Source organism: Brassica rapa, chromosome A09 (genome assembly GCF_000309985.2).
Source record: "Brassica rapa cultivar Chiifu-401-42 chromosome A09, CAAS_Brap_v3.01, whole genome shotgun sequence".
Classification (NCBI taxonomy): Eukaryota; Viridiplantae; Streptophyta; class Magnoliopsida; order Brassicales; family Brassicaceae; genus Brassica; species Brassica rapa.
In genome coordinates this window covers 32,175,380-32,196,930 of record NC_024803.2, presented here as the reverse complement: position 1 = coordinate 32,196,930, position 21,551 = coordinate 32,175,380, and the positions used below count along the sequence as shown (strand labels likewise).

General features: G+C 33.0%; 2 protein-coding genes, 1 long non-coding RNA gene and 1 pseudogene across 6 annotated transcripts; all 4 read left to right on the top strand.

Moving 5' to 3' along the window:
- The first annotated feature begins 1,954 nt into the window (after positions 1-1,954).
- On the top strand, positions 1,955-4,639 carry LOC103840917 (putative BTB/POZ domain-containing protein At3g49970). 2 transcript variants are annotated; one of them, XM_009117435.3, is made up of 5 exons: positions 1,955-2,209; positions 2,305-2,374; positions 2,442-2,996; positions 3,081-3,581; positions 3,913-4,639. In XM_009117435.3, exons 1-5 carry the CDS (start codon positions 2,154-2,156, stop codon positions 4,432-4,434), a joined length of 1,704 nt encoding a protein of 567 aa, XP_009115683.1. In that variant the 5' UTR covers positions 1,955-2,153; the 3' UTR covers positions 4,435-4,639. The 2 variants fall into 2 exon arrangements, with proteins under 2 accessions (XP_009115683.1, XP_009115684.1); XM_009117436.3 differs by having other exon boundaries at positions 1,957-2,209; positions 3,084-3,581.
- Positions 4,640-5,790: 1,151 nt separating this feature from the next.
- LOC108869779 lies at positions 5,791-9,205 on the top strand. Of its 3 annotated transcripts, none has more exons than XR_004451887.1 (4): positions 5,794-7,378; positions 7,482-7,551; positions 7,883-8,489; positions 8,815-9,205. It is a non-coding gene; the product is annotated as an uncharacterized LOC108869779 (long non-coding RNA). The 3 variants fall into 3 exon arrangements; XR_001956183.2 differs by having other exon boundaries at positions 5,797-7,378; positions 7,883-8,087; positions 8,181-9,205; XR_004451886.1 differs by having other exon boundaries at positions 5,791-7,378; positions 7,883-9,205.
- Positions 9,206-12,011: 2,806 nt separating this feature from the next.
- On the top strand, positions 12,012-19,877 carry LOC103840916 (serpin-Z10). Its single transcript, XM_033278489.1, has 3 exons — positions 12,012-12,261; positions 15,263-15,729; positions 15,897-19,877. Exons 1-3 carry the CDS (start codon positions 12,012-12,014, stop codon positions 16,677-16,679), a joined length of 1,500 nt encoding a protein of 499 aa, XP_033134380.1. The 3' UTR covers positions 16,680-19,877.
- A 652-nt stretch (positions 19,878-20,529) lies between these two features.
- On the top strand, positions 20,530-21,435 carry LOC103840982 (annotated as a pseudogene).
- Positions 21,436-21,551: the final 116 nt, after the last annotated feature.

Genomic DNA, 21,551 nt, shown 5'->3' with positions numbered 1-21,551 from the left:
TGATTTTGCGATTTTGACTGTTAATACAATTGTACGATTTTGGCGGAAAACATGATTTTGCGGTTTTAATGAAAAATCAACTTTGTGGTTTTAGCAGAAACACAATTTTGTGATTTTGGAAAAAAAAACATACTTTTACGATTTTGACAACAGAAAAATGATTTCACGATTTTGACAGAAAAATGGGTTCTAATGAAATATTTGAATTTGTGGTTTTAGCAGGAAACACAATTTGTGGTTTTGGAGGAAAAACATTTACTATTTTGATTAAAAACATTTGCGATTTTGATAGAAAACATGTTTTCATGACCAAAAACTTCACTTTATGGTTTTAGCTGGGAACACAATTCTATGGTTTTGGAGGAAAAACATATTCAACGATTTGACAAAAACATGATTTTGCTATTTTGACAAAAAAAAATGTTTTAACGATTTTATGCAAAAATATGTTTAGCAGTTTTGGCCAAAAACACTATTTTGTTCGACATTTTCGTGAGAAAACATAACCTTCAGGTTATTATAGAGGGGAAACATGGTTTAGCGGTTTGAGGGATCCACATAGAGCTAGGAAGAATCTGAGTGAAACAGTAGCTAAACCAAAGAGTTCGAATGGTGGTAGAATATCATTACCCTCCGTCCAAGGTATGGAGAAGCTTCCTGTAGAGTTTCTTCCAGGTAAGAAAGCTGAACAAACCACGTTCAAACCGGCTATTCCGAAAGCTGAACCGATCAAGAGGAAGACTCATGGAATCGAGAAGCGAGAAGCAAGGAAGATGAAGACAGAGGTTTACCGAGAAAGCGGTCGCTGTTTCTGGTCCATCTTCGATTCATCTATAATGTAAAACAAAACGTTCTCGCAGACTGTTAAAAACCAGTTTTCTGTAATATTTTTTTTAACGGTTTCATCATGATTTTCAAATCTTTGATCTTTTTGGATGTGGACGTCTTTAATGTTATTTATTACTATAACTAGTCAAATTTTAAGAAAGTGATTGAACAAAAGACACCATTTATAGGCTTATGGCAAAGATTCAGTTGCGTCTCAATCAGAAATTCAATAACCAAACAAAAATATATACAGATCTGGTAATTAAAACTTGTAGGGATACATATATACAAGATTCATGTTCTGTCACAAAAATCCAACTTTTTTTGTGAAAACAAAAATCCAACATGTGTATTCTCACTCTCTTTTCTTCTTCAATCATGATTCATTCATTGTACATGTTCTATAAGCTGTATGGACAAACACATTTTGGAAGTATTGATAAGTCGACAAAATATAAAATCTTGAAACTTGGAGAAAGAAGCAGACACTAGAAAATTGATGTTACTCAGCCAATAGTGATGAGTTTGATAGTACAAGATGAGTAGTTCTCTTAGCCAGAGAATCGGCCTCGATGTCACTTAATCTAGGAACATGATTAAATCCGATAGAATAATTAAAAGAGTTACATAATAAAAAAATGTACCAGGGATGACTCTTTGAAACCCTGATGCAATATTTGCCTTTGGAGTTGAGCAACGAGATAAAAGATTTAGAATGTGACTAAAGAGAGAGCGTGCTGCGATGTTACCTTAGTGAACAATAGTTTGACCTTTTTCTTGAGCTTTGAGGTTTTTGATTTGTTTCATTCCACATTTTTTGATCTGTGTGTCATTCCACATGTTTTTGTCGGTAAAAAAATATGATAATCGTATTTCATAGTTTCATATTTGGCGGTGTGATCGATCAAGGAATTTTTGTTTGTATTGTTATTATTATTGTAGCTTATTATTACGAAAAGACGTCTCATGTAAACAAGTATCCCTACCTCTTTGAAGTTTGAGCCACATACTCCAAAAACTGTCTCAACTCTCAATCTTGAGCTCTCTTCCTTGTTAACTACGTAACTACCCTCCATGCCTCTCGCTTTTGTCTCCTCACTGACAGGGCTAGTTTAGGTATTTTCGTAGTTTCATCTGAATCACCGAAAATAATAGGGAGGAAACCTTTTTGGTGGATCATCCCTATTCTTAATCGTCTCTTTTGTTTACGTGTAACGATTCCAACTTCAAATGATTTCTCTATATATATGAGTTACACTGAAAAAGAGTCTTGTAAGTAGTTCTATGGTTTATTTCTTGAGCAAGAAGAAACAGAACACCATTAAATGTCCGCAAAGAGGAAGGAGCTTCTGTCCTTAGCCATGGAGAGAACTAGTGAATGGTTTATCACTCTCTTCCTATATTTTCGTCTTATTCTTTTGTTATCAAATGTGAAAATCACTTAAGTTTATTTTCTTCTCGCACAACTTGTTGCAGGATTTCATCTCAAGAGATTCCAAGTGATATCACTGTTTACATAGGAGACACGTCCTTTTCCCTCCATAAGGTGATTATTTTCTAGATTCTTAGTGATATACACTTTTCTTAACACTCAGTCTCTGTCATGTCTGCAGATTCTTCTGTCAAAATGTGGGTTTATAAAGAAACTTACTTCCGAGTCAAGCAACGATTCGAACATCAGCGTCATCAAGATCCCAGATTTTCCAGGAGGTGCAGAAGCATTCGAGCTAGCCATCAAATCTTGCTACGGAATAAACTTAGAGATGAACGCAGAGAACATCGCCATGCTGCGTTGCGCAGCTGAGTATCTTGACATGACAGAGGAACATTCTGTTGCAAACCTTGTGGAGACAACTGAGGTTTACTTAAGCGAAGTGATCCTCAAGAGTTTACCGAGTTCAGTTAAAGTTCTACAAAGATCTGAGGGTTTGGTTCCTATGTCTGAGAGAGTGAAGCTTGTGAGCCGGTGCATCGATGCAATAGCTTATGTAACTTGTCAGGAGAGCCAAAACAAGGAGGATGTAGTTTACTTGTGGGCTGAGGATTTATCTGTTCTAAGGATTGATATGTTTCAACGTGTCTTGATAGCAATGATGGCTAGAGGGTTTAAGCAACACACACTTGGTCCAGTGCTTATGCTATATGCTCAAAAAGCTCTTAGAGGGTTGGTGAGATTCTTGATGTTCTTTAACATAACAATGTATTTATCTTATTTTACTACTATTATAGAAAAAAGATTAATGAAATTTTAGCAGGAGATATCTGGACGAGGGGCCAAGAAGATTGAGGTGGAACAAGAACCGGAGAAAAGAGTGATTCTTGAAACAATAGTGAGCCTTCTTCCAAGGGGGAGAAACGCAGTTTCAGTGAGCTTTCTTTCAATGCTTTTAAGAGCTGCGTTGTACCTCGAAACCACAGTAGCTTGTAGGCTTGATTTGGAGAAGAGAATGGGATTACAGTTAAGACAAGCCGTGCTTGATGATCTATTGATTCCCTCGTTCAATGGAGACAACACAATGTTTGATGTGGACACTGTTCAACGGATCCTCATGAACTATCTCGAGTTTGAAGTTGAAGGAAACACTGTTGATTTTGCTACTGATATTGGTGAACTCATGGAGTCTTATCTTGCTGAAGTCGCTTCTGATAGAAACATAAACTTGGTGAAGTTCATGGGCATAGCAGAATGCATTCCAGAGCAGTCTAGGATAACAGATGATGGCATATATCGAGCCATTGACATGTACCTCAAGGTATAAATTTGCTACAAGACTGAAGTTTTTGTTGATTAGTAAAAAGTCTTTAGTCATAAAACTCCTCGACTATTTTTTAATCGGAAGAAAATCAATCAAGTAATTTTTTAATGCTTAAAACTACCAGCTTACAAATGCTATTTATCTATAATGCTATCTATTTTGGATGGAAAACAGTTAAAATGAAATGCAGTGTTTTAGTTAAAACCATCAACTATTTCTTAATGAATATCTTAAAAAATTCAAAGACAGTACAGTACTGTAGGTTAAAAGAGTATGATCCAAACAAGAGAGATCTCTAGGCTCTACAGACTTTGATGTTGTTGTGCAGGTGCATCCAAATATAAGTGAAGTGGAGAAGAAGAAAATATGCAGCTTAATGAACAGCCAAAAGCTATCGCAAGAAGCTTGTGCTCACGCAGCACAAAACAAACGTCTCCCTGTACATATAGTAGCCCAAGTTCTGCACCAAGAGCAACAAAGTCTCCGCCAAGTTTTATGTGATTCAGATTCTCCAGTAGCCGCAACCGCAATTGCACCAGAAAGTCCTCCTCCTCCTACGCTAAGCTCCTACAACAATGAGCTATCCAAACTAAACCGGGAAAACCAAGACTTGAAGCTCGAGTTGCTCAAAGTGAAAATGACGTTGAAGGAACTGGAGAGGGAGAAAGATTTTGAAATCAAGAGTTGTTCGGATTGTTCTTCGGTTTCAACTGCTTCGGTGGTTAAGTCTCCATTACGGAGAAAGTCATTTATAAGTTCCGTTTCTCGGAAGCTTGGAAAGCTTAACCCTTTTGGCCACACACAAAGACGAACCATGACGCGTAAAGGCCGAAGACATTCTATATCTTAGAGACAATAAACACTTGTTCTTGTTGATGTTTTTTTCAGTTCCTGTTTTAAAAGGAGGTTTTTCTGTATCAACATGTTTCATTGTATAAGGAGAGCATGCGGAGAACATCTATTGAGTTTCTGTGTTTGGTGTAATCCTAAATATGGGTCATGCAATGCATATGTAACGCATCTTCCAGCTTTTACTCAATTTTTTTCATTCCCAAGCTAGAAAATTCTCATTGTGACAAAAAAAAAAAAAAAAAAAAGCTAGAAAATTCTCATAAATAACATCACCCTCCGCTGTGTTCCATTTCATCTCTGACCTATCCTGTGTTTGTTTTTCTTAGAACCAAAAGGCCATTACCGACGGAGGTGCCAATGTTAATCTCTGCAAGGAAGCTGACAAGTTCTGCAAAGTGATTTCGGGGAGACTGTCTCGTGGAAGTTGCAGCTTCAATGGTGCATGCATTACTGCTGGGAGACTGTTTCGTGGATGTTGCAGCCTCAATGGTGCATGCATTACTGCTGTGGTTCTAGTACTTTATATTCTTCGCCTCTACCTACTTAGAAGTTCGTCCCTTACCTCTATTCTTTAGTTTGGAGCAAAAGGAAAAAAAAAAGACATGGAGTTGGGACAATCAACTGAGATGCAATCATGCAAAACGACGTCATGGTGTTACTAGCCAAGCATGTAATCGCTACCGTTGCAAGTGGCTCAAACTTTGTCTTCTCACCAATGTCAGTCAATCTTTTGCTCTGCCTCATTGCCGCCGGTTCTAGTTGCGTCAGTAAACAACAAATCCTCACATTAACGCAGTCTTGGCTAAGACGGTATCTGTTGTCCACGCCAATGGCACTGAGAGAAGTGATTTGCGCTTATCTATGGCTACTGGTGTTTGGATAGACCAATCTCTCTCCATTAAGCCTTCCTTTAAAGAGGTTTTGGAGAACTCCTTCAAGGGTAATTGCAGTCATGTTGACTTCTTTAACAAGGTAACTTCTCTATGTTTTCGGCAACTTTATATATCATTTTATAACCACTTTAATTTATATGTGAGATTCCTAACCATAACATTGCAATTTTTCTTTGTTTTAACATTGAACTAGATTTTGACCCGCGCTTGGAAAGCGCGGATTTTTTGGATTATATTATAATACAAAGTCTTATTATATCGAAAATATAAATTTTAACAGTTATATAATCTATGAATTAGTATATTTGATATTTTATATGTTCACTTTTACGTAAATTTTTTTAGGCATGATAATTATATCCGGATCAAAAAAACAAACCGAACTGACACGAAAATATAGGTTTAGTTCAGGTCCAGAGAAGATAACCTATTGGGGTTTTTTTTGGACCCGCATGTCTTTGTTTGAGTCTGGATCCTACCCTAGACCCGATCATAAATATGTTGTGTTTATTTGGTATATTTGGATATTTTGAATATGTTTCCGGTATTATGAATATTTTTTTTAGGTTATTGGTTTACGATTATAGTTTTTGATTTCAGGTAAAATTTTCAAATTAAATTTTTTTTTGAATATTTGGATAAAATTTTGGGTATTTTCAATTCAGTGTCAGATTCTGAATAAGATTTTGAATTTTTAGGTATTTGAATTTTTTGGGTATTTGTTTGGAGTTTCAAGTACTTTCCGTGTTTCGGATATTTTTCAGATTTTTTAGATATTTCGAATCTTTTTAGGATCCTAAATACCCGAACAGATGTGGATCCATTACGTCCATATCGGGTCCAACAACCTTTTGATATAGATTTTTAACGTTATTGTACAAAAACATGGTTAGTGAAATATTTTTTAGAAAACTCATTTTTAAATATGAAAATATCTATCAAACTATAGACGGTTGAAAATTTAGTATATAATATGAGATTTTAATGGGAAAAATTATACATGATATGATTACATTATTATAAAGGAAATATGAAGTTAAAATGTACACATATATATCGTGCAACTTCTCTTACTTTAAATTATATATTATATGATAAAATGATAATATAAAACATTAGTTTCAATGCTTTTATGATTAAAAGTCAAAATGGTAAACATAATAATAGTAAATTAGTAATGATTGAGATTTAGGAGTGGTATTTTAATAAATAAAGGAATTGAATAAAATATTGTTAGAGAAATATATGGTAACATATTGTTAGTCTAAGTTTAAGGTAAGACCAAAAAATAATGAGTTAAATAAAAGGGTTCAAACAACTTTGTTAGGTAGATTTTTTAAGAATTCTTCCCTTTTAATAGTATTGATTTGTGGGGATTGTCAAATTTTTATGGCCTTTTTGCAGCCTGCTGAAGTGATTGATGAAGTGAACACATGGGCTGAATTCCCACCAATGGACTCATCAAGCAGATTCTTTCACGCGATTCCATCGAAAAATCTAACTATATTAAAAGGAAGATATACTCAATCCTAAAGCTATCCACGTATGATTAAAAAATTAGCCAATCAGAACTCTCTTTTTTAACACGTCATAACTGTTTCTGTCCAAAGAAGAGAGAAACTGGGTTTTCGTCTGGGCTGTCCAGAGATAAAAAGTCAGTTCAAGCCCATTAATGCTTAACCTAACAATCGTGGAAGCGTTGAGCTCATCTTCCCTATCCCGACTCTTAAGCTTCATCTTCACAGGTTGCGATAGTAACTCTGCTACTGCTTCCTCCTCTTCATCAATCAATGATACTATTAAATCTCATATTTATTGTTTCGTTATACCTTCCTCTCCTTCTCCTCATATATAAAATCTATCATATCTTCGTAGAGAATTACTTCGAACCAAATTCAGAAACCTCCTTTCAAGAATCTCAAGCTATGGTGATTGTTAGCTCTTTACCTTTGTGAGTTTACAACTGCTGCAGTATTTTTTGAGATCTGAACGGAAGATTTTCGTGCCACTTTGAAGGAGCACCCCCAAGAACGAATATGTTTTTTTTGTGTAAGTTTCAGACAAATCTCTGGATATAACTTTTTTTCCTGACGAAATATCATTCTCAGTCTTATTACGTTGAATTATTTGTTCCTGCAATTCTTATTTTCAGACTAGCGCAAGGTCGTACTCTCGGATCTCTGGCCTATCTGTCTAACGCAAAGCTTGGATCTGTATTGCAGGTCTAATTCCTTAAAACTGATACTATCAAAAAAAGTTCTAATTTTGTTTCTTAGCCTCTGTCTAATGATTGTGAAACAACCATAAAGCTTTTTACCCGTCATCTCCAGAATTCAATAAATAAAGCATTTTCACTACAATCTTATTTGGTCAATAGTTTGACTTATAACATCTTCCTCATAGGGGTTTTGATGGTTTCAGGCTTAGTTGTTTGTTTAAACTAGGTTTATATATATATTATTGTGTCTTCATAAGCTAAAGCTCCAACCTTATTTGATTTATTTTTGTTTTTGTTTTTGTTGTTCTTTTCGGGTCGGATTCACTCGTGTACAGAGTCTATGCGGCGAATTCCGATGGACAGATCGATTCGACAAGAACGTACGCGGAGCTTTGGATGGGGACTCACGAGCCAGGTCCGAGTTACTTGGAGGATGATGCTGATGGCGTCACGCTTAGATCGTGGATTGCTGAAAACCCTGAGGCTCTTGGAGATAGGGTTTTGGAGAAATGGGGTTGCGATCTCCCGTTTCTCTTCAAGGTACATTGTTAAAGATCTCTGCTATTTTTTTTAGGATTTGGAGAGTTGAATTTCTTACTGTTGTTATGAGTCGCTTGAACGACAACTATGCAGCAATGAAGTCATGGTTCGCCATGAACTTGGACAACGTCAGGAGTCACTCTTGAGATTCAGATATTTGAGGATTTCAAATGCTTTAATGCTTCTTATGTTCCTGTCTTCGAGGGGCTACAAGAATCTCATAGGCATATCTATTATTTCTCTTCACACAACGATAATGGACGAAGACAAAGCAAATTCAAAAACCCCAAATATCCCATGAAGTGTAATATTCTTCAGTCCCAGCTTAGAGATCTTTGACATATTTTGATATTTGAGCTTCTAGGCATTTCACAGATGGCTATGAGTGATGTTCTTCGTGAGGTATGATCCATTTTCTGTACTGCATTTCTACTGGTTCATTGTAGAGAAGTTATTCTTTAACAAAGTTTCCACCTGTTTTGATGAACCGAAAGTCGAATTGAGATGCATTAACAAAGAAGCTATGAAACAAAAAGAAAGGGGAGGTCTAAGCTCTCTCTAGAAAAAGCTAACGTTGCATTTTTAATTAATCAGCTTTTAGTAGACAAATGTCTTGAAACTATTCATTGTTTGTGTTACTCTTTGTTTCCTTTTTGTCTCAAATGTCTCTTATTCTATAGCTGGTTTGTATTGGTTTATTTGGTTCCATATGAATTTTCCTTAACAGTGTGATGATGATCTGTTGGAGAAGACAAAGTAGAGATCACTCATAAAGAAGTCCATGATGCTGTGTTTGGAGGACCTGCCAGAAATAGAGAGGAAGCCAGTAAAGAAGCTAAAGAAGACGTTGAAAATGGTAACCAAGGCTTTGGGTGTGCTAGAGAGGACAAATAGACACAAACTAGCTCAGTGAGTAAATCATGCTGACTAATTACTTGTGATACAGTTTGGAATTATAATATGCAGAACATGATCATATTATTATCGTGAGAAATTACGTACTTCTGTTTTTTCTTAATTCCACCATGTTAGTTTATTGCAGAGTTCTTTGTACTCTTTCCATTACTTGGCATGTCACTGGAATTACATCTTTGAATTTGCAATCTTTATTTTAGGTATTTAAAAACAATCGCAAAGAAACTAACAAAAGAAAGACTTAGACTCTAAGTCTCTAACAAAGAGAAGTAGAATGATATAACCATTGAACCACACAAGAAAAAAAATTCAGTTGATGAGCTTTGGCCTCCTCTCTAAAGTCACCTACAAGATTAACCGTAACCACATTAAACAATAACGGCTAACAAACTTTTTAAAATTTCTGTTCACAAAAAGTAAAGAAAGATTAAAAAAAAATAGTGTATGAAGTTTAGCAAAAAATATTAAAGACACAAAGTAAGAAAAAAACTAAATCACTATTTTTCAATGGAAATTAAAATAACGGGTGTGACTGGTAACCATCGTAGGAACATTAAAAATGAATAAAAAAATAATGAATAGAAATAAAATTTTGAAAATGATAAGAAATGATGGTTCCTTATCAAAATGAACAAGAAACAATTTTGTATTATAATTCTCTACAAAAAAAAGAATGAAAATGAACGAAGAGGAACCACAATTCCTCATAAATGGTAATTTTTATAAGGAACGTTAAGGAATGTTGTTCTTCTCCTTATTCCCTTGGTCACCAGTCACCAGTCACTCCCAATAAGGCTATATCGATAGAAATAATTTGTATTTTCAATTTGTGATATTAGTACAAGATTTTAGAATGTTTTTACTGGAAATGATTAAGTAATAAGAAAATAATGTTTTTGGATCATAGTTTTGACTAAAATATATTAAAAACTCCCCTAATTGGTATATAAAAATCATTTTTAATAATAGCGTAATAACCTGATTGTATTTTTTTAAAAATAGTAATTGTAAAACCAACTAATATATAATAATAAAATTTAAAAAACTTTGAATATATATTGAGAATATTTTGATTATCATTTTACATTGAATTTCAATCTAGAATAATATTTTAACTATAGCTAGATTGTAAGATATTTTTTGTTTATAACTAAACATAAAATATAGTAATAATAATTGCTCGAAAAAATATAGTAATAATCATATTTTCATAGAATTTTCCGTGTATTTAACACATACAACATTTTTAAAAGTTTTTTTTATTTAAAGCAATGAGTAGCTTTACGTATTGCAGATTATAATCGTAAGAAAATATATTATAAAATATTAAATAACATATAAATAAAAACATTAATATGATATAAATAATATATATAACAAAGAAATATGTGATGTGCAGATTAATAATATACTAGGTGTCTTGCCCGCATATGCGGGCTTAATCGTTTAACAAATATTTATTAGTTTATTTTTTATTAATTCAAAAACCATCATAATAACTTATTATTTATGTTTTCAAAAAAATTAAATCAAACATATATATATATATATATGACAAAAATATAATTAAATATATATGTTTAATTAAAATTTATTAAAGATAACATTGACTTTAACCACTAAATTTATTATAATTGTTTTATAGTTTATTTTTAAATTTTATAATTGAAAAATATGTTTTAAGATAACAACACAATATATAAGACTTATCTTATTTTAAAAAAGTTAATATTATTAATAAAAATTCGTTTTTGGTTATATAATTAATTATATATAAAATTCATTAAGGGTATTATAGATATTAACCGCTCTAACTTTTAACGTGAGAGCTCGATTCCAAAAATTTACTTCGCAAATAATAGTATAATTAATTAAAATTTATTAAAGATAACATTGACTTTAACCACTGAATTTATTATAATTGTTTTATAGTTTATTTTTAAATTTTATAATTGAAAAATATGTTTTAAGATAACAACACAATATATAAGAATTATTTTATTTTCCAAAAAGTTAATATTATTAATTAAAATTCGTTTTTGATTATATAATTAATTATTTAGAAAATTCATTAAAGGTATTATAGATATTAACCGCTCTAACTTTTAACGTGAGAGCTCGATTCCAAAAATTTACTTCGCAAATAATAGTATAGATTTTCTTAATTACTTAAATATGTAAGAAAATATATTTTGGATAATAACTAAGGTTTTAACAAATTCTTTATTCATTTCGCATCTGTAAGAAAATATATTTTAGATAGTAAAAAAAATTGTAAATTTTACTCGATTCTAATTCAATTTTTATTTATATTTTTATAACATAGAAGTAATATTTTGTAAAAAATGTTAAATAAAATGTTATTTGAATAAACCCGGGCGTAGCCCGGGCAAAATCTCTAGTCATCTATAAAATTGTTTGAAACTTATTAAATAGGTTTGAATTTGCCATCTTGTTGACTTTCTACCCCCACCAGCCAAAATCTTCATTTTTAATGTATTACTTTAAATGAAAGTCATTTTCATTATATATATTATAAACGATCTACCTAGTGTAATCGTGCTGAGGTGATAAATAATGACTTTTTACGATCTACCTACCATCGGTGAGAAGTTGTACGTCTCAAACATTTTTCATAAAGCTTGCATTGAGGTGGATGAAGAGGGAACTGAAGCTGCAGCCGTTTCTGTTGCCGACATAAGGTTCCTATGTTTGAGGAAAAATCCAGATTTCATAGCTGACCATCCATTTCTATTTACGGTGAGAGAAGACAAGAGTGGAATGATTTTGTTCATGGGTCAAGTTCTTGATCCTTCAAAACATTGATTCAGTTGCTGATGGCGTGGGAGGGAAACATTAAGTCAACAATATGTTTTTTTTTTTTGTAACAGTCAACAATATGTTTTATTCTATATATTTTGTTGTATCTATCATATACTATTTTTTTTGTGATAAATTGGGTTTGTAAAGCTAGCAACTGGGTCCTGGATTAATCAAGGTACAAGAACCATGAAACTGATCAACTCGCCTCTGATTGCGGAAGCTTTAGCTCTCCGATCGGCTCTTCTCTCTGCAGAAGCATTAGGGCTCCCAAAGCTCCGATGTAACTCTGACAACTCAACGCTCATCAGAGCTATCAACACCGACACGCAGGTCAAGGAAATCTATGGTATCATCCAAGATATCAAGCTCATCTCCTCTGCTTTTGTCGCTATTTCCTTTCATCAATTTGCTCGATCTTTGAATGTGGAAGCCGACTGTTTGGCAAAACAATCACTTTCTTCATCTCTGTTTTTGGACCCCTTTGTGGGCTGAACCTGGGCCTGAGGCCTTCTTTTAATTAATGAATGCATGTGTCACAAAAAAAAAAAGCTAGCAACTGACTTTGCTGGTTCTGTCTGTTTGCTATTTTTTTTAGTAATAAAGTTATTTGGTAGTCGAAGAAAAAATAACGTCTTCCAAATGATCAACTCTAGAGTATGTACAATGCTAACAAGATTAGTGGTACTCAACTTGAGTACCACTAATCTTGTTAGCATTGTTAACATGAGGTATAAACTCTTTTCTTCAAAAATTGTGAAGGTGATGTTATTGGAAAAGCCATTTACCGGACTGAAATGAAAAACCACTAACCCTCTGAATCCAAACAACTTGTTTCTCATACACTCTAGGTTTCTTTTTGAAAATCCTCTCGCAAATTATTACCTTCTTCTTTTTTGGGTAAATCGACAATATCCCAAGTTTTATTTTTATAATTTAGAGTCACTAACTCTTCTGTCTTGATACTTATTCGTTCTTTTTCGCATCATTTCTTATAGTTTTCCGAAAACTGGATGGATCACCTATATGCCAACTGCAAGAGTATAATTTGACTATATCTTTAAAACAAAACCTGATAGAAGAGTTAGTTAGATACACATTTCTGTCTGCTCGCATCGTTTTTATCCTTTTTCTCTGTAAACTGTTCACCACTGTTTTCTATTAATCTAATTCCATTAGGCACTTCCTGATCCTGAAATAATTTAGAACCTAGGTTCAATGGTTACAAGTACTCGGTGTGAGCTCGCCTGCTGCACCATTAATTATTGATTAACGATCACATCTTGACTAAACATTCTTTTTTTTAGCCTTAGAAATTGTAGATGCGGCTCCCCGAACAACCATGTTTTCTAACAACTAATATACGATTTCAGATGTTATCTGTTTCTTCATCATAGCTCCTTTGCATATATTCAACATGTCTTTTCGTGTTCTTTGGACTTGAAACCGGCATATATGAAGCATGCCCAAAAAATCAGATCTTCTTATTACTGGAATAAATGAACATCATTCAATGTTGTGATGGTGCCATTATGCATCTGAACTTGATCAGCCTACACCCACGGTATTTCACATCTTGTCATCCTATAGGCATAGGTATTTGGGTCCTTGAGTCGGGTTCGAGTCCTCCAGGTCCTAAACATTTGGACACAACTAAGAACTTAGAAAATTTTGGGTCGGTTCCGGTTCAGGTCCCTTCGGATCCGGGTTGGTTCTAGACTAGTAAACAATTTCTATACCTGTAAAAGAACTGCAAACTTTGGATACAAACTGTTTCGGTTTGATGTCCGGGTCTTGTAAGTTATTTTTGGGTCTTTTCATGTTTTCGATCGGTTTATTTGTAATTTTTAAATCTTTTGAGTATTTTTTGGTTTTTTCTTGTATTAGGGTTAGCTTTTGTAAATTTCAGGTCTTTCGGTATTTTTGGATCTTTTTTATATTTTTGGTTCGGTTACTTGGTAATTTTTTGATCTATTTTATAATTTCGGGTAGAATTTGGGTAATTTAGGTCTATTTATCCTATACCAAAATTTACACCATAAATTTATCATGTATCTGAAGTAGATATTAGGCTAGGGTTATTAAAGTTTGGGTCTAGGGTTCGGTTTAGGTTAGAGTTCGGTTTAGGTCGGGTCCAAGATCTGCGGGTTCTCCGTAATGAGACCCAATGGAGGTAAAATGACATTATTCGTACCTGATCTGAACCGTTTTTTTAGGTCTGTTCCGGTCCGGTTAAAATGCTCAAATCTATCATCCGCTGATAGAACATAACCCTTGTTTTCAACATTATATGTTTCAAACCAATCCTTTTATTAGGAGTTAGTATGGAATGAAAAACATGTATCAATTATCCATGAATTTGTGTGATTTCTTGTGAAAGCCGAAGAGTGATGTTTGTGATGGGTTAATTTTAAGGGTTTCACTTTTTAAAGACTTTGCCTATCGTGTTGTAACTCATCTGTTTATCTTACTTGGTCAACATTTTTTATAATACGAGACTTTTCAAACCGTTGTATTGAAGTATTCAAATCAAGATAAATTTTTCAGTTGGTTCGATCATTAACATATAATATCCGTTTCGTGAGGCCATGTATCGCTTACATAATTACATCTATCAGTTGATGTATAAGAATAATACTAACAAATTATGAATCATCTGAGAAAAACACATTTTAAAACAAGGTTTAACTCTCCATCCAGTATCAGTTGATTGACTTTCTACCGCACAACTCTTTGTTTTCAATTCTGTCAAATACAAAGAAACAACTATCTGTATTTTATTTGATAATTTAAAGTTTGTTTTCAATATACTGACAAAGTCATTTTCAGAAAATATTAAGATAGGTTCTTAATTTGTAAATGTGCTGGAGGTGATGAATCGCAGCCTGTTCAACTTTTCTGAAACTTTGAAAACAATATATAACTAGATCTTGTGCGGGCGATTATTTTTATTTTTACACTCATAATTATTTGCTTAATTACATAATTACTTAGATACTTAATACAAAATTGTACATGAGTTTAATATAATTACATAATTAATTAGATACTTAAAAGGTTTATTTTAGTAAAAATGAAATACACATTTATATTTTAAATAATTATGAAATTAATTAAATAGTTAAAAGTTTTGTTTAAGTGAAAAACAAAATATATATTTATATTTTAAATAAAAGCGAAAGTAATTGCATATTTTAAAATGTTTGCTTTAATGAAAAATGAAATATTTATATATATATATATTGTAAATAAAATATGAAAATATTTTCTTCAGGTGTAATTCAGAGAAAATATAGGAATCCCTATTTGATTTTTTTAGAATAATTAATAATTCAAATATGTATACAAAAATCCATTTAACTAATTTTCTAAAAGATGGTCCAAATAAAAAAAATTACACATGAAATAATTCATGACTTCTCTTTTAATATAATGGATAGATAATAAATTACCGCTGTATATATATGTAGATCCATTCTATACATTATCAAATCATCCGGCACTTTCAAGCCTGAAAAAAAGCTATAAAAAGAACATGGAGAAGCAAAACGACGTTGTGGTAAGATTAGCAAAACACGTCATCGATACCGTCGCTGAAGGCTCCAACCTCGTCTTCTCACCAACGTCAATCAATGTTTTGCTCAGCATCATTGCCGCTGGTTCGTGTGCCACCACCAAAGAACAAATCCTCTCCTTCCTCATGTCACCATCAACAGAGCACCTCAACACTGTCTTGACAGAGATAGTATCGGTTGCCTTAGCCGATGGCAGCGAGAGAAATGACTTGAGCTTGTCTACGGCTAATGGTGCCTGGATTGACAAATCTCTACCCTTGAAGCTTTCCTTTAAAGAGCTTTTGGAGAACTCCTACAAGGCTACTTGCAGCCAGGTTGACTTCTTTAACAAGGTAACTCTTCTATCTTCTTTGTAATGGTTTTTTATTCAAAATAAATTAGCAATTAGTGGATTGACTCAGGTCTATAATATACTATGGTAACCTTGCAATTTTCTCTTTGTGTGGGTGTTTATCACGTTGAATTTTCTGGTTAATTTGATGATCGCTTATTTTTGAAGCCTGCGGATGTAATTGATGAAGTGAATACATGGTCTGAAGATCACACCAATGGACTCATCAAGCAGATTCTTTCAAAGGATTCCATTGAGGATATCCGTCAAAGCACACTAATACTTGCAAATGCAGTGTACTTCAAAGGAGCTTGGAGCGAAAAGTTCGATGCAAGATTTACAAAAGATAATGATTTTCACCTTCTTGATGGCACCTCTGTGAAAGTCCCGTTTATGACCAGCCATAAGGACCAATACCTAAGACGCTATGATGGTTTCCAAGTTGTGCGCCTCCCTTATGTAGAGGATCAACGACAATTCTCCATGTACATTTATCTTCCTGATGCTAGCGACGGATTGCCTACTCTCCTTGAGAAAATAGGCTCCGAACCAGGATTTCTTGATAACCATATTCCAGACTACCAAATAGAATTGGATGCTTTTAGAATTCCAAAGTTTAAGTTTACTTTCGATTTCAAAGCGTCAGATGTTTTGGAGGATATGGGGTTAACTTGCCCGTTTATGTCTACTGGAGGCGGTCTAACTGAGATGGTTGATTCACCTACTGTCGGTGCGAAGTTGTATGTCTCAAAAATTCTTCATAAATCTTGCATTGAGGTGGATGAAGAGGGAACTGAAGCTGCAGCCGTTTCTGTTGGTGTCATACGTCCCCAGTGTTTGAGGAAAAATCCAGATTTTGTAGCTGACCATCCATTTCTTTTTACGGTAAGAGAAGACAAGAGTGGAGTGATTTTGTTCATGGGTCAAGTTCTTGATCCCTCAAAACATTGATTCAATTGCTGGTGGCGTGGAAGAAAACATTAAGCCAATAATATGTGTTATTCTATATATTTTGTTGTATGTATTATTTGTGATGAAATTGGGTTTGTAAAGCTAGCAACTGAATTTGCTGGTTCTGTCACTTTTTCTTTAATAATAAAGTTGTTTGGTAGTAGAAAAAATAAATAACTTCATCCAGATGATCAACTCTAGAGTGTGTATAAACAGAAAGAGTTTAATGTTCCGTCGCGTACCACTAATCTTGTTAGCATTGTTAACATGAGGTATTAACTCTTTTCTTCAAAATTTGTGAAGGTGATGTTTATTGGAAAAACCATTTACAGAACTGAAGTGAAAAAACCACTAACAAACTACTTCATTCTCATACACTTTTGGTTTCCTTTTGAAAATCGCAAACTATCGCCTTTTTCTCTTTTGGTAAATCGATACATCCCAAGTTCGATTTTTTTTTTTTGGTAAAATTTAAATTGTTATCAAATATTTGTTTCCAAGTTCGATTTTTATTTAGACTAACTAACTCTTCTGTCATGACACTTATCCATTCTTCGTTCTCACTGTTTCTTATAGCTTTCAAAAAACTGGATGGATTACATATGCCAACTGCAAAAGTTGTAATTGACTATACCTTCAAAACAAACCTGATAGAAGGCTAATATACACGTTTAAGTCTGCTAGAATACGTATGAAGCATGTCCAAAAATATAGATTCTTTTTCATTACTTAAATGTTAACATCATTCAATGTTGTGATGATGCCATTATGCTTCCATACTTGATCAGTCCTACACCTACGACATTCCACACTTTGTCGTCCTCGGTCCTCTGACCGAACATAACCCTTGTTTCCAACTTTATATGTTTCAAACCATTCTTCAATAGGAAAACTGTGGAATGAAAAACATGTATCCATATCCATGAATTTGTGTGATTCTTTGTGGAAGGCGAAGAGTGATGTTTGTGATGGGTTACCTTTTAAGACTTTGCCTGCGGTGTGGTAACTCACCTGTTTTTCTTCTCATCACTTGGTCAATATGTCTTATTATACGAGATTTTTCAAAAGGTTGCACTGAAGTGTTCAAATCAAGATTAATTGGTCAGTCGGTTCGAGTATTAACATAATTTATCCGTTTCGTGAGACAATATATCGCGTACAACTAGTTGATTTATAAGAAGAACTAGATTTTGACCCGCGTTTGGAAAGCGCGGATTTTTTGGATTATATTATAATACAAAGTCTTATTATATCGAAAATATAATTTTTAACAGTTATATAATCTATGAATTAGTTTATTTGATATTTTATATGTACATTTTTACGTAAATTTCTTTTACGCATGAGAATTATATCCAGATCAAAAAAACAAACCGAACCGACCCGGAAATATAGGTTTAGTTCAGGTCCAGAGAAAATAACCTATTTGAGATTTTTTTGGATCCGCATGTCTTTGTTTAAGTCCGGTTCCTACCCTAGACTCGATCATAAATATGTTGTGTTTATTAGGTATATTTGGATATTTCGAATATGTTTTCAGCATTATGGATATTGTTTTTTGATTTTTGGTTTACGATTATAGTTTTTGATTTCAGGTAAATTTTCAAAGTAAAAAAAAATTGGGTATTTGGATAAAATTTTGGGTATTTTCAGTTCAGTGACATATTTTAAATAAGATTTTGAATTTTTAGGTATTTGAATTTTTTTGGCTCTTTGTTTGAAGTTTCAAGTACTTTTCGTGTTTCAGATATTTTTCAGATTTTTTAGATATTTCGAATTTTTTTAGGATCCTAAATACCCGAACAGATGTGGACCCATTACGTCTATATCGGGTCCAACAACCTTTTGATATAGATTTTTAATGTTATTGTACAAAAACATGGTTGATGAAATAGTTTTAGAAAACTCATTTTTAAATATGAAAATATCTATCAAACTCTAGATGGCTGAAAGTGTAGTATATAATATGAGATTTTAGTAGGAAAATTTATATATGATATGATTACGTTATTATAAAGAAAAGAAGAAGTTAGAATGTACACATATATGTCGTGTAACTTCTCTTGCTTTAAATCATATATTATATGATAAAATTGATAATATAAAACATTAGTTTCAATGTTTTTATGATTAAAAATCAAAATGGTAAATATAGTAATAGTAATGATTAAGATGTATGAGTGATATTTGAATAAATAAAGGAATTGAATAAATTATTGTTAGAGAAATACATGGTAACATATTGTTAGTCTAAGTTTAAGGTAAGACCAAAAAATAATGAGTTAAATGAAAGGGTCCAAACAACTTTATAAGTAGATTTTTTAAGATTCCTTCCTTTTTAATAGTATTGATAATAACAAGTTATAAATTGTTTGAATATAATATTCTTTGTTTCAGACTTCCAGTTGATTGACTTTGAACCACAAATCTTTGTTTTCAATTAGTCAAATACGAAAAGAATCCTCTCTGTATTTCATTTATTATTTTAAAGGCATCGGCCTCTGTATTCACTTCATCAATTACTTTCTTTTCTTAGAAAATTGTGAAAGCGATCTTATTTAGAAAATATTTTTAGATAAGATTTTTTTTTTTATAAAATGTTAAATTTATTGATCATCGCAAAAGAATAGTATATATACAACTATAATGAGTTTTTAGAAATTATAAAATGAAATTTGAAATAGCCAAAAGACTAAACTGCACTAGCATGAGCTTCAAACCAACGTATCATCAGTCCATGTAGTTTGGGATTGAGCACATAGTTTGTGGAGGAGATGCGATTCCTCACAGCCTTGTCAATTAACCTTGCTAGCTGATCCACCGAATTGTTACTGGAGTTGTGTTTCTTTTCATTTCGCTCACGCCAGATAAAATATATGGTGGCTTGCAGGATCAGTCTCAATATAATGAAAGTCAGGCGATCATACGAACCCGTAAGAAGCCTAGACAAGGTAATCGAAAAGTGATTAATTGCTAATTAAAATAAAAAATATTGATGGAGTTTTAATACTCATCCAATAAAATTTCAGAAGAGGGCTTTTGAGACTTTACTAGATGAGTATTAGAACCCCATCAATCATTTTTTATTTAATTAGCAACTAATCAATTTTTAAGAACTCATTCCTCACTCTTAGAACATGATTAGTGATAATATCTGACCAAATCTCTGAGAATGAAAATAACAAAGAGAAATGATAAGAAAAAAAGAGAGAAGGAAGGAAAGGCAGATATATGATTCGTTGGGAAAACACGTGAACAAAACTTAAAGAGACTCTTTGTTTAGGTGTATCTCTCAATGATTCAATTTTCTACACTTTTAAAATTTAACCAACAAAATTAAGTATATTGAAAATGTAAAATCAATTTTTTTCACCAAAATTAGGAAATCGTGTTTTTTTTTGCTAAAATAAAAAAAATCGAGTTTTCTCTACAAATCTGCAAAAAAATAAAAAGAATTTTTTCGTCAAAACCAAAAAAAATTGAGTTTTTCTGCCAAAACCGTAAAACTAGTTTCCCACTAAAACCATAAAATTGCATTTCTCATCATAACCGGAACATCAATTTTTCGTCAAAATCACAAAATTAGGTTTTCAGCTAGAATCAAACTAATTTTTCCGTCAAAATTACAAAATCGCGTTTTCCTACAAAAATGCAAAACTAAATTCAAAAATGTATTTTTGAACATTATACATAGGTCATTGTAAAAAAAAAAATTATGCTGTTTTAGTCTTTTTTTAACTATTAGTATTGAAATGCTATTATTATAATTTTTTAAAAAATGAACAACTTAATATCTAAATGTTGTATTCAAATGCTACATCCATATATTGCATCAAATACAAAAAAGGACATGGCCTTAGATGTTAGATTCTTAATAATAACGTTGCAATTTTCTCCTTGTGTGAATTATGTTTATTACGTTGAATTTTCGGAATTATTGTTTGATGATCGCTTATTTTGAAGCCTGCTGAAGTAATTGATGAAGTGAATACATGGGCTGAATTACAAAAAAAGTTCACACCAACGGACTCGTCAACCAAATTCTTTCAAAGGATTCCATTGAGGTTATCCGTCAAAGCACAGTGATACTTGCAACTGCAGTGTACATCAAAGGAGCTTGGAGCGAAAAATTCAATGTAAGGTTCGCAAAAGATACTGATTTTCACCTTCTTGAAGGCACCTCTGTGAAAGTGCCCTTCATGGCCAGTTACGAGGGACAATACCTAAGACACTATGATGGTTTCCAAGTTGTGCGCCTCCCTTATGTAGAGGATTAACGGCAATTCTCCATGCATATTTTATCTTCCCGATGTTAGAGACGAATTGCCTACTCTGCTTGAAAAACTAGGCTCCGAGCCAGGTTTTCTTGATAACCATATTCTAGACTACCAAATAGAGTTAGCTGATTTTAGAATTCCCAAGTTTAAGTTCTCTTTCGACTTTGAAGCTTCAGGTGTGTTGAAGGATTTGGGCTTGACTTCACCATTTGGAGGTCGTCTAACTGAGATGGTTGATTCACCTACCATCGGTGAGAAGTTGTATGTCTCAAACATTCTTCATAAAGCTTGCATTGAGGTGGATGAAGAGGGAACTGAAGCTGCAGCCGTTTCTATCGGCGTCGTAAGGCCCGTATGTTTTATATTTGATAAAATATCCAGTTTTTGTAGCTGACCATCCATTTCTATTTACGGTGAGAGAAGACAAGAGTGGAGTGATTTTGTTCATGGGTCAAGTTCTTGATCCTTCAAAACATTGATTCAGTTGCTGATGGCGTGGGAGGGAAACATTAGCCAATACATATCTTTGTTGTGTCTATTATTGGTTGGTTCGATTGAATTGAGTTTGTACACCAGTCACTGACTTTGTTATGTT